The 12,664-nt window shown below is 53.3% G+C and overlaps 4 protein-coding genes across 4 annotated transcripts; 2 read left to right on the forward strand and 2 right to left on the reverse strand.

The window, feature by feature from the left end:
- Positions 1-406: 406 nt before the first annotated feature.
- MAM_04077 (retrograde transporter) lies at positions 407-1,226 on the reverse strand (the record flags this gene model as incomplete). The annotated part of the gene is made up of 3 exons (XM_040822876.1): positions 407-535; positions 653-1,063; positions 1,158-1,226. The coding sequence occupies 3 exons, from the start codon at positions 1,224-1,226 to the stop codon at positions 407-409; spliced, it is 609 nt and encodes a 202-aa protein (XP_040679382.1).
- Positions 1,227-1,820: 594 nt separating this feature from the next.
- On the forward strand, positions 1,821-2,280 carry MAM_04078 (uncharacterized protein; the record flags this gene model as incomplete). The annotated part of the gene is made up of 2 exons (XM_040822877.1): positions 1,821-2,166; positions 2,237-2,280. 2 exons carry the CDS (start codon positions 1,821-1,823, stop codon positions 2,278-2,280), a joined length of 390 nt encoding a protein of 129 aa, XP_040679383.1.
- A 619-nt stretch (positions 2,281-2,899) lies between these two features.
- MAM_04079 (ribosomal RNA-processing protein 12) lies at positions 2,900-6,734 on the forward strand (the record flags this gene model as incomplete). Its single annotated transcript, XM_040822878.1, has 2 exons — positions 2,900-2,968; positions 3,048-6,734. The coding sequence occupies 2 exons, from the start codon at positions 2,900-2,902 to the stop codon at positions 6,732-6,734; spliced, it is 3,756 nt and encodes a 1,251-aa protein (XP_040679384.1).
- A 645-nt stretch (positions 6,735-7,379) lies between these two features.
- Positions 7,380-10,091, reverse strand: MAM_04080 (uncharacterized protein; the record flags this gene model as incomplete). Its single annotated transcript, XM_040822879.1, has 4 exons — positions 7,380-7,536; positions 7,608-9,622; positions 9,701-9,820; positions 9,882-10,091. 4 exons carry the CDS (start codon positions 10,089-10,091, stop codon positions 7,380-7,382), a joined length of 2,502 nt encoding a protein of 833 aa, XP_040679385.1.
- Between the last annotated feature and the right edge of the window lie 2,573 nt (positions 10,092-12,664).

A 12,664-nucleotide genomic window follows, 5' to 3' on the forward strand; every position in this document is an offset into this window, starting at 1 on the left:
ACGACTCATGACGACTGGTGTTGAGGCATTGTTTACGGGGAGACAACTCATGGCGTGCAATTGGATGCATTGTTTTGGGCGAAAGATTGATGGTATTAATTTTGGTTTGGATGCTCAAGATACCAAGCGATCAAGGTTGTGGGCTCTTTCTTGTATTTCCACAATGTGGCTATTATTCCCTTGGCCCCCTTTTGCGGCCCGTCGAATTGGAATAGAGCATCTCCCGTATGGAGAAATTCTTGGATACCCAGATTCATCATCACGCCTGCTGTGATTGCGCGGGTACCTGTTGAGCCTAGTGACCGCTCCAAGTATAATATGCTAGTGTGCGGGTGGAAAACATCAAGTTTATGCGAGGGGGGTTGAAGGGGGAGGGGGAGACGGTTTCGCAAAGGGGTTTGTTTGTTCATGATGATGAATTGCCGGCCGGTTCGACCGGTTTCGTATATGTAACTTTCTCCACGGCGACGTTTTCATTGCCCTTTTCGTCTTTGCGGAGTTGGTAGACGTACAGCGTCAGCGAAATACCTTGGACCTGTAATATTTTTTACCAACGTCAGCGGCAAATTTCGGACAGGCATACGCGCTCCCCCGTCGACGCAGGCATCCGACCGACGCGCGTGCACACGGCGACAGAGTCAAAACAACTTACGTCCATCAGGCAGAAGCTCGGGATGGGATCCTCGCCCACGCCGCCCCAGGAATTTAAAAACGCGCCGGTTGCGCTGCCCGGGTTCACGAAGAACTTGTCCATGTACTCGAAGGCGTCGAACTTGTGGGTGCCGCCCCAGCACAGCACGTCGACGTCGAGCCGGTTTGCTTCTGCCAGCAGCAGGTCGGGCTCGGTGGAGACGAGGGTGAAGCCCTCGAGGAAGCCGATCCTGATGCTTCCGTGGGTGACGACCTGTGTGAGCGGGAGGGAGGTGGCCTCGACGTCGTTGCGGCCCTTGACGATTTTGAGGTCCGGCGTTATGGAGCGGAGGTACTCGTACGTGTGTTTGTCGGTGAGGTTTCCGAGGCAGAGAGTCTGGCCGATCTTGCCGGGGGCCAGGAGCTTTTTGAACTGGCGCAGGTTAGCAACGTGCTGATTTGCGGCTTGGGGCGCGCAGCTGGAGGCCGAGGGGAGCTTGCTGGAGAGGAGAGAATGGGAGGTGTACCTTGGCTGGGATGTCGAGGGCGCGGTTTGGAATGTGCAGGTCTCCAATGACGAGGATGAGGAAGGCCATGGCGTCGCGGGCGGCGGAGAGGTCGCTGCTGAAATCGGGAGGTGCTAGATGTCGCGATGTCGGCGCTGGAGGGGCATCAAGCGCTTGGAGTTGATGCGAGCAAGCCGACGTTGCGAGCAAATGCCAAATCCGTCATCCAGTCAGCCACCTTGGACCCACCAGGGAGTCACTCCGTACCTTCGCGCACTCAGAGGGATATTCTTCCACGTCCACGTTTGCTGCTCGCACATTGTTCGACTTGGTCAGGACCGAGGGAGCAGATCACGTCGGGCTACCGCGTCATCAGGCCATGACCCCATCAGCCATGGAATGCAGGCTCAGTACTCCGTACCCATTCGGCACCCAACTGTCTTGAGCGTCTCGCGATCGATGCGTTAAAATTGTACCGTGATAAGTCCGGGGCCGTTTCGGGCAACCCCGACGGCCGTGAATTGATCAAGATGTCCATTTATTGAAATCTTGTCGCTCACTGGGGATCAACGATACTGCGACACGCAAGTCATACGATATGCCGCTGTTCTGGTAAAGTCGTCGTGGCCTACTTTGTGAAGGGGGGTGTTCGGAGCAGAAGCATGATGCTCATACACTGCAACTATGCGACGAATTCGACGCTCAGCACTACATGTGAACACTCTGTCTTTTTCTACAGACAGAGGCGACCCAGTACTTTGCGCCTCAATAGGGCGAGCGGAATTCTTCGCGGCGTGGAGCAGTAGAGAGTTCAGCGTCCGCAACTGCGTCGACATCATTGACATCGTCATCATCGTCATCATCATCATCACAGTCGCGGACAGCGCTGTCAAGCGTGTCGTTGGCCCAAACAGGCTTCAGATTGGAGGCTACAACCAGGGCGGCTCAGACGCCTGCAACATGGACAGTCTCACGCTCACAGCTGACATTGGCGCCTTACTTGACGGCAAACTCAACGGCGGCAAAATTAGTATGGACAACGAAATGCGGCGATCTGGTGGTGATGCTGATACGTACTCGACTCTGAATTCGACGTTTAGAGTCTGTCCGCTGTCCGAGGCTAAAGAAGGTCGCCTTGTGGTGAGGGCTCGAGCTCGGAGGTCGTGCAATTTGTATAGTTCTCGGGCAGCAGCCTGCAATGCCCAGATATGCGTGGATCACAAATTTATACAAGTTTTGGTGACTCACCGGGATGGGATTCTTGTTAGTGTCATCTGCCAGAATGGAGACGCCTCGACAGAGTCAACGGTCGAAAAGAGGGCAGACAAAGCAAAAAGCATACCTGCCTAGGCAGATTATAGATATGCAGGGGCAGATGAATGGGGGACAACATGCGAAGCTAGTTGGCCATGAAGAAGATGGCCCTGATAGTGAGTGATTGAGTGGAAAGAGTCGAATGTATTCGCGGCCGCAGACTGTACGGCGGTGTTATCATGCAATTCAAGCTTCGCCCCCTCAAGCTTGTGAACCACTGTCGATTCATGGAAAACAATGGTCGGATGCGACACACTCTCTTCTCTTCTCATAGGAATTGGACGAGTACGCAGGTCGTGCCCAAGAAGTTGCAGAGCCCCACCTCCACGAATCTGGTAACGTTATCTAGCCCCTCCGCTTGTTATCGATAAGCATCTTTTTTTTTCCTGTCCCGACTTTCAAATAACGACCCCATCTACATGTTTTCCTGCCCAAGTGTCAACGACAACATGTCGACACCGACTTTGGCCGAGAAGCTCGATAAGATCAAGTCACCTGGTCTGCAAGGGCAGCAGAGGGTAAGGCGCAATCGAACGAAATCGCAGGCCCGTAATCCCAGATCACAGTGACTGACAAGCCTGGCTTCTACGCCTCCAGAACGTGGTCGTCCTCCGAGCCGTCGAGTCAACCCTCAAAGAACAAAATGCCGCCGCCATCCCGACCGCTTATTTTGCGGCTCTCCTAGCCTTGATGCAGCAGGCAATCAGCAACGGAAATGTAAACATCGAATTGGCCACGCCCGTGGTTTACTTGTTGGACGTTGTGACGCCCTACGCCCCGCAGCCTTTACTGCGATCCAAGTTCACTCAGATACTCACCCTGCTCGCACCCGTGCTATCAATGCAAGATGCCGAAGCTATCCTGCTCAGGACGTCAATCGGCTGCTTGGAATCGCTGCTTCTCGCCCAGGATGCCCCGTCTTGGGAGCTTACTGTGTCCCAGATTGGACCTCGCCGCGCTGTCGCCGGCTTGCTCAATCTTTCTCTGGACAACCGGCCCAAGATACGAAAGCGAGCACAGGACGCTCTCAAAAAGGTCCTGAAGAATCCCCCTCCTAGTCCCTCACTCGATCATCCGGCCGCCGATATGTGCGCGCAAACGGCGCTGAAGAACCTGGAGGACCTGGCTGGCAAGGCTGCCGACGCCCGCAAGGGCAAGAAATCATCTAATACTGTTCACGACCCAGCCCTGATCCATGCGCTCCAATTGGTCAAGACTGTGGCGACGGCGAGTGGCGGTTGGCCCAGCACAAAGATTGAATCTTTGTGTGAGTTGCTGCTGGGCATCGCCAAGACGGGTAATGAATACATGACCATGGCTGGTTTCGAAATATTCGAGTTGATATTCGAGAGTATGAGTGCCGAGGCTTCTTCATCTAAGCTGCCACGGCTCATGGAGATTATTTCAGAACTGCGCCCTGCTGCCAACGACACACAGCTTGTTCCGCCTTGGCTGGCTATTCTGTCACGAGGATTTGATGTTTCTGCTCAGGTCGAGCCAGACGAGACTTTTGAAAAGTTGCCCGAGTTGTTTGCCATGGTCGCACAATTCCTCGAATCACATTCTGAAAACATTCGGATCTCAGCCTCAGAGTGTTTGGTGTCGTTCATGGCCAACTGCATTCCTCAGCAAGCTGTACTTGGACCATCCATATACGAGGAAAAGATCTTGGATAAGATAACAAAAACTGCCGAGGCTCTGCTTACCGTGCAGTACCAGGCTGCCTGGTTGCAGACTTTCGACGTGCTTGGCTCCATGTTCACCTCTTTCCGATGGCAGTCCTATCCGAGAATGATGAACATCACCAAGATTATCGGCGAAATTCGCGAAAATTCCTCGTTCCGAAACAAAAAAGAAGCCGATGAACTTATCGGACAGGCCGTGCGGGCCATGGGACCCGAAGCAGTTCTCACTGCTCTTCCCCTCAACATTATCAAACCAGTCAAGGGACAGGGCGGAAGGGCATGGATGCTCCCCATATTGCGAGACTACGTTAGCAATACTGAGTTGGACCACTTCAAGACTGAGATGGTTCCACTGAGCGAGATCATGTTCCAGAAAGTTTTGGACCACGGCTCAGCCGACAAGACTATGGAAATCAAAATTTATGAGACATTGGTGCAACAAATCTGGGCGACGCTACCCGGGTATTGCGATCTTGCCATAGATGTTACTGAAGCCTTTGACCAGCGTTTTGCCGAAATGCTCGCCAACCTCTTGTACAAGCAAGTTGAGCTACGATTGGATATCTGTAGAGCTCTGAAGACCTTGATCGAGTCAAACCAGGCTATAGAGAGCATAGGAGACACGGAGGAGGACTTCATGCTCCAAAGCAGAGTCTCACGCGAGACCGCCCGGAAGAATCTCACATACCTCGGACAGTTTTCCGGCAACATGCTTGCCGTCCTATTTAACGTGTACACACAAACGCTCCCTCAAAGCAGAGGTCCGATCTTACAAACCGTCAACGCTTTTCTCAGCATCACGCCTCGCCAAGAGGTCGTAGACACTTTTGACCGAGTGAGCAAGATGCTGGCAGCAGAGCTTGAAAACACACGGCAACCCGAGGAGAAGGACAAGGGTCCCAAGTCCAAGGACCACATGCCATCCACCGCCCAGACTCTGATGGATCTCGTCATCACCATGTCAACATACCTCCCCCGAGACAGCTTCGCTGCATTGTTTGAGATTGCCGCCGTGATTGTCTACAGAGAGCATGAACCACAGCTACAGAAGAAGGCGTACAAACTTATCCCTCGCCTGGCAACTTCTGACCTCGGCAAAACTGCTCTTCAGGCGCGAAACACTGAGTTGCAGCAGCTCATTCTGTCCAGCTCCGAAAAGGTGTCTGCTCCAGCTCGACGCGAGCGACTGGCAGCCATTTCCGCTCTTCTCCCGTTTGTCTCTGACGAGTCTCTCCACTTCATTCCCTCGATACTCAGCGAAGTTGTCATCTGCTGCAAGGAAAACAACGAGCGTGCTCGAGAGACTGCCTACGACCTACTTGTGCAAATAGGCCACCGCATGATTGCTGCCAACGGCGCCAAAATCGACAACAGCAAAGTTCCTCACATGCCCAACGGCGCACCGGCCGGAACTGCCAATATTGAGGAGTACCTCACCATGGTCAGCGCCGGTCTCGCTGGTAGTACGCCTCACATGATTTCCGCCTCAATCACTGCCATCAGCCGTCTCCTCTACGAATTCCGCTCCTCCCTGGCGGAGCAGACGCTCTCCGATCTTGTCCAAACCATGGATCTCTTTCTCACCTCCAATAATCGCGAAATCGTGAAGAGCTGTCTCGGCTTCGTCAAAGTCTGCGTCATCAGCCTCCCCGTGGAGCTGATGACCCCACGCCTAGCTACGCTCGTCCCCAACCTCATCGTCTGGAGCCGCGAACACAAGGGTCACTTTAAAGCCAAGGTCAAGCACATTCTTGAACGCATGGTACGCCGTTTTGGCTATGACCTCGTTCACAAGAATTGCCCAGAGGCCGATCGCAAGCTCATCGTCAACATCCGCAAGGCAAAGGAACACAGCAAGAAGAAGAAGGACGCTGCTCGTGCCGGTCGAGGTGATGATGCCAGTGATGCTTCCAACGACGAGCAGTCCGGGAAGCGTCAATATGAGAACGAGTACGACCAAGCCCTGTACAGTAGCGACTCCGACGTTTCTGCCCCCTCAGATGATGGCGGTGCAGCGCCCCGACAGAAAAGGCCCCGAAAGGGCGGCAAGACGTACATTATTGAAGATGACGATGAGCCGCTCGATCTGCTGGACAAGAAAGCACTCGCCAACATCTCTTCCACCAAACCTCTCAAGAATCGGCACCCCACCAAATCCAAGCCCAGATTCGACCCTGACGGCAAGCTCATCCTCGGCGCGGACAGCGACCACGAAGCTGCCGCCGAAGATGGCATGGACATTGACAAGCCCGGAACCTCGGGAGTGGGCGCCTATGTCGCCGCTCTCAAGGGCAAAGACGCAGCGAAACGAGGCAGAGGCGGCAAGCTCAAGTTCTCAAATCGCCGCTCCAAAGACGACGATGACATGGACGAGATGGATGAGGACGACGCCGCCATGATGAAAAACAAGATTAGCCCCGGCCGGGCCGATAGGGGGAACAGGTTCCGCGGTAGAGGGGCCATGAGAGGTGGACGTGGTGCGCAAGGCGGACGAAGTGGCAAGGGGAGTATCTCAGCGGGGCGAAGAGGGTTAGGCATTGAAAAGAGACGGGGTGCTCCGGCGCAAGGCATTGGAAAAAGTAGGAGGGGGCGGAATTAAAAGGCGGAGCCGAGGTTGATTGAAAGTTCAGTTTGACGGAGCCATTCCTTCGATGACGAGATCGCAGATGGGATACCCCCGTTCATGACATGGAGTATGTTGGCCGGTATTGCTGTGTTTTCCCGGGCGATTTATCCAACACGAGGATCGAGCAATATACATGACTTCTCATCATCTCCCCCAACAAAATTGCATTCATTTCCTATGCGGCGGCACAGCTGATTTACCCCTATAACAAGACGACATGTAATGAATTGGTTGGTAACCCTTTATCAAACTGATCAAACGTATGAACAAGACTCAATGAAGCAATGAACGTGGATTCCTCGCCATCGTCAAAACCAAGCCATGAAAACCCACTCATAGAATGAAAACAATTGTTCTGTGCATTTTCCCTCCTCCTTCTCCCCGGGACCCCTTCCTGGTGTCCCAACGCCCGCTTGCCTTCTTCTCATGCTGGGTATCTCCATCGCACAATCGTCTCATGACAAAGCTCGTAGCAAACAGCCTGTGATGTCGTCACTCGTGCCCCTTCCCGTCATGAATTCGTTCTATGCCAACACCGTCGCTATGCTTTGGAGTCGATTCTAATTGAAAAGACATAAATGCGGTCAATCATGCGCGGGATCCTCCATCTAATATTTGTCATTCCAATACAATGACATCGTCAGACTGTCGTACACGCCGACGTCCCCGTGAAGCATTATTGTAGTGGTCATCTGCTGCCAGACGTTTACCGTGCTGCGCGCGATATGACGGCTGGCGAATCTGTGAAGGGCCATCCACCTGAGGATATCGTCTCCTGTTATAGTGTGAGAGCCCGCTGATGCTTGTCTGTCTCTGCGAGGCGTGCGAGAACGTGAGGGTACTTACACCTCTGGGGCAGGCCAATGTCTGCCAGCCACACCATGTCCGGGGCCGTCTCCGGATTCTACATCTTGACTATCTGATTGCTCTGGCATGGATGACTGATACGACTGCGCCTGATAGCCGTAAAAGCGTTCTGAGTGACGCGAGTTAGGCAAGGCACCTGGCCGAGGTATAGGTATCACTTCGATGTCAGCATTCCCTCGATTGTCTTGCGGTATTTCAGTACTCCGCTCTGAAGAGACGACTCTGTAGGACCCCGTCGCCCTGTACGGCTCAGAAAGGAATGCAATGGAGTCTTCATTCTGATGCCTCAATGCTCTTGGCTCTGGCGGCAAGGCCACCCTTTCAAAGAAGCCGCCACGATCCTCCATAAGGACTGGATTAGTACGTGTCCCGGGCCGTGATGCATTCACTATGATTCTATCGCCCCTTGGGGCATCAGCCCGCATGGGATGCTCGTATGGTCTGATCCAACCTTGGGACGCGGGCCTGGCATGACCGGAGGCGTCAGAGATGAGCGGATAGTCAACACGTTCCCGGGGAACATAAATGGGAGCATCGAGAACCGAATTGCTAGGTTGCAATCTCCTGTCGGCTGAGTAACCGCTAATTACCCGGCGACCTCCGCGATCTGGGGAGTCGCGAACACCGCCATCCATAGGTGACATACTGCGAGCGGTGTGGAACAAAGATGGTGGCCGAGCAGGCAAAGGGTCTAGGCGATCCTGTTGCCTCGGCGGCACGGCCCTTACAAACGCCGGCTGCATCACCGTCTCTGACGAGACTGGTTCAATGGAAGGGACGGCCATATCTCGCAGACGTCTTGTTATAGGGGACATCATCCTTATTGACGAGGCGCTTTCCGCCGGGAGTTCATACACCGAGGAGTTCAGAGCGTCACGAGAAGCTTGAATTCCGGTGGACTGGTTGGCATACGTCGGAGAAGTAACTGGGCGGGTGTACGACTGGAAGTCCATGAGTGGAAGGCCGGAGCCTACTGCGAAGCAATGGGCAGCTCGCTCGACGTGGCCGCCGTTGTAGGTTGTGCTTCGATGAGCGTCAAGCTGTCTGGTAGGAATTTGTGGGTGACGTGGGTTATATTCGCCCACGCCGCCAACTATGAGCCCACTGCGATCATCGTCTGCTTCGCGGCTGCGCATGATAGCCTCTTGCCAAGCACGGTACCTCTTAAAGCCACGTTGATTCTTCCGGTCCGTCTTCCGTACGTAGTCCATGGATCTGGCAGTGGCCAATTCCTCGGTATGTGCAGAGTGTCCTTCTGCTAGTGCGGTTGGTCCCGGAGATCCAGGCTGTTCTACGGCTGCCATTCGTGGAAGAACCGCGGGTGGTGTGGTAGATATCATGACAGAACTGGATGAGCCATCGCCATCAGTTGAGGCGTCATCCATTGTCTCTTCGTCTGAGCTGTCATCTTCGGAGTCCGAGATGACGACGACTTCGCGCAATATTTCATCCAGTTGATCACGGCCCGTCTCTTCGTCTCCTCGCCACTTGACGAGGATGTCGAGACACAGGGTTTCGACGGCTTTGCGGGCAGCTTGCCATCCGGCTTGTTTCAGTAATTCATCATACCTTGTGTGAGTGTGGCGAATGTGAGCAAGCACTGCCAACTGGACACGTCGAGCCAGGGGAATATTATCGGAGAATCCCACGGATGATTCTCCTTTTGTGTTCGAACGCTGGGAAGACTTACGGTTCGTCAAAGAGTACAGAAGAGGGCGAATGATGGAGATACTAACCCGTGTGAAAGCATGCTCGATGATTATCTGACGGTCAGTGTTGGGGATGCGAGGGAACAGGTCACGAAGCGCTGCGTCTGCCTGGGCATGATATTCCGCTTGGGTCTCAGGAATTGGCTCCGGATTTCCATCCGGTGTAGCTGCTCCTGATTCCGGCAGGTCCGCTATGGTGGCCTTGGCTTCTTCAACGATGGTCTGTCTGATGTGGTGACCTAGTCGGTTGACCTGTTGAGATAGACTGTTGTTGGTAGTGACGGGCTGATCACTGTCAGTTTTCTGCCCATGGGCACATTTTCTCCCATTTTTAGCTTTTTTCCGGTCTTGCAGAATGCGTACCGAAACTACAAAAATCATGGCGTCTTTCTCGCGGGAAAGATCTTTGCACGCTCTTGTCAGCCATGGGTTACCGATGGGGACAAACTCGAAACCTGGAGGCGGGATTTTGTCTTCGGTCTCCTATCATTGGTGAGCCTCATGCAAGGTACAGGTTTGAACGCTGGCATTGGCCCATTTGTACCTTGAGTTGAAGGGGTTTGTCTTTCTTGTCTGTATTCTCAACAAACTCGAAGTATGTGTGATGCCTGGATTTCGGCAGCGTTGGCTTTGCCGCAAGGTCCCGAAGAGCAGGTGCTAGAGGGTCAAACAGAAATCTCTGGTTTCGTCTGCGTTTCTCCTTGAGGCCGCTGACTCCAATAGGAGGCTTGACTTTTCGTTTTTCCCTCCCCATGATTTTCAAAGATCTATCCCCGAGCTTACCATGATGCGAATTGTGAAAGCCTTGAAGCGAAATCCTAGGGTCAGTCAGGGTCAAGGCGAGAAGACCAAGTTGAACACAGCTCAACAAGGCACATGTGCTGGGACAGTGTTTCCGAGAGACCTTGGGTAGCGTTTGCTATTGCCCAAACTTCCTCGAAGAATTGACGGGAGCGCGTCAGATAGCCCGCAAAAAGTAAGTGAAACCACGGCCAGCAGCCGGCCTAAGAACCTCCCCTCCTCGCAACTTTTGCTTGAGGGCAGTGTTCAGATAGAAGGGTGCACAGAGATCACTTGTTGGGAGGCTGGGACGGCGGAATGCCAGCATCACGCGCCGTGGTCACTGCCAAATGACAATAGCAGGACGCTGATAGTTGGCGACAACGAGCACCGATGTTCGACCGGCAAACATGAAATATGCCAGTCGAAGATGCAAAAGGAGAGCATCAACCTTGTCAACTGGCGGTCTTGAGTTTGGGTACCGATCCGGTGCCTGGTTGTTTATATAATCACGCCTGATTGGCGCATGCCGCCCAGGTTATGGACCACCGTAAGACAGTCACGTGCAGGTTGGATGCTGGGCGCCAATGGGTGTGAGAATATATTGTTGGATGGCCACAACATTCGGCGCTTTCGTTTACCATCAGTTGATACTTCTTTCTGCTATGCTGGCCTCAGAGGCAGATTTTTGGTAGCTGCGAAGCATGTGGCTGTGCAGTGAATCTGAAACGATGTCTGCGAGCTGACTGTGTGCGGTGTTCGTGAACAATGCTGCCCGAGTTCCTGGGGCGGCAACGATCTGTCTAGGTATCCTATGGCCGTTTTCAATACGAGAGCCGGTTGCGTGTAGAACGGCACAAATACCATAGCACCCTTCCCACACTGCTGTGACATGGTTGGGCTGTGATTGTGGTCTACAGTCCTTGGTACTACTGAGGCCTTGCAGACACCAGAATACACACGTGATTGATGGCCGTTCCGGAAGAGGACCGCGCACAGGAATGGCATGAATCGCTAGTCGTCTTGGCTACTGGTCTGCCATGTCATGGACAAGCCTAGCGAGATTGTTATAATAGAAGAAGGTCTAGCTTCAATAGTTGTCAAATTTTGTTGACCCACAGCACTTAGGTTGGGGGATACGGAGTACCCTCGGTATAAATACACTTTCAGCCCTCGTGTATTTCTCGTGTATTTCTCCACAACATTGTCCACTCGTAATTGATCGCTTATTCTAACAATCATTACGAACACAGTCAGGTTGGAGGGCGAGAAAAAAAAAGGAGAAAAGGGAGGAAAAAGGGGAAAGAAGAAGAAAACAAAGCTCTGGCCTGAATATGCCGTCAGCCTGACTGACGGCGGGTTAGAGAAAGCAGCACAGCACTTGAACCAGACTGAGACCTTGGGCTCGCTGTGCATAATAAATGAAACATGGCAGTCCAACGTTTGGAATGTGACAGAATCCCAAGCGCCCACAGTAGCACCGCAGGACGAGGTGAAATTCCGGTCCTTTGTTGAATCTTTGAGCATGTCCTGTTTGAAGAGTCAAGACGGACATGGTATTGTCCCAAAACGGTTTCTTGCCAGATGGATCCGGCTCCCGACAACGACTGACTTACTATTGTTTGTTCCTTCGGTTTTCAAATTTCGCCATATCCTCCAACGTCTGCTCTCAGGTTGCGATGCCTAGGTGGGTAGTATAACTACTAGTTATCAAGCAGGAGTACCCATGGCATCCAAGGCTCCAAGGCAGCTATTCTTAACTCATCCAAGAGCATCTCAACTGTGATTGGCCGAGATGTGGGCCGGGTTCGTATAGCGCACGTGATTGGTCACATGGTTCAATGCGATGGGGCAATCATCCGACCAGGATGGGCCACGAGCGCAATGCTCGGGAAATGCTTCATCGACAACGGCTGGGACGTGTGAAACGGCTACTCCGTACAGCCACAATCCGTCAGGCACTAGGGCGCCAAGGCAGTCTTGGAGGCAAAGATGGTGTACCATATTCCATCGCAACCGTCTAATTTTAACAACAGAGCGGTCTCGGGCTATTCGGAAACCCGAACCAGGCTTCTTCAGTCCCTTTCCGCATGGAATCAACCAGAGTGTTGAAGGCCCGCGCTGGGCAACGGCACCCGTCTGAATTTGTGTCGAAGGGCAGCCCATGGTGTAACAACCGGCATATCATCGTAATCAGGGTTGACCCGAGCAACACGTCGTCGCCTTCACTTCGACGAGTTTCATCAGCCCCAGTTCTTATTAAATCCATTGCTTTGACGCAGGACGGGCGTTTCTGCTGCGGTAGCCACGGGCTGCTTTGCATCTAAACTGCACCTCACTAGAAGATGGTGAGAGCCTGCTGATGACGGGCTAGTCGGAAGGAGATAGAGGGCGTCGTCATCAAGCAATCCGGGGCGCCATGCTCCGTAATACGTGGTACATCGGAGAGCGAGTCCCAAAAAGAAGGAGCGATGGAGAGACAGCAACGGCGGCGAAACAAGCACGAGATAAAACGACCCTGTGGCCTCGGCCCCAGCAGCCAACCAG

This window comes from Metarhizium album (genome assembly GCF_000804445.1).
Source record: "Metarhizium album ARSEF 1941 chromosome Unknown scaffold_8, whole genome shotgun sequence".
NCBI classification, from domain to species: domain Eukaryota; kingdom Fungi; phylum Ascomycota; class Sordariomycetes; order Hypocreales; family Clavicipitaceae; genus Metarhizium; species Metarhizium album.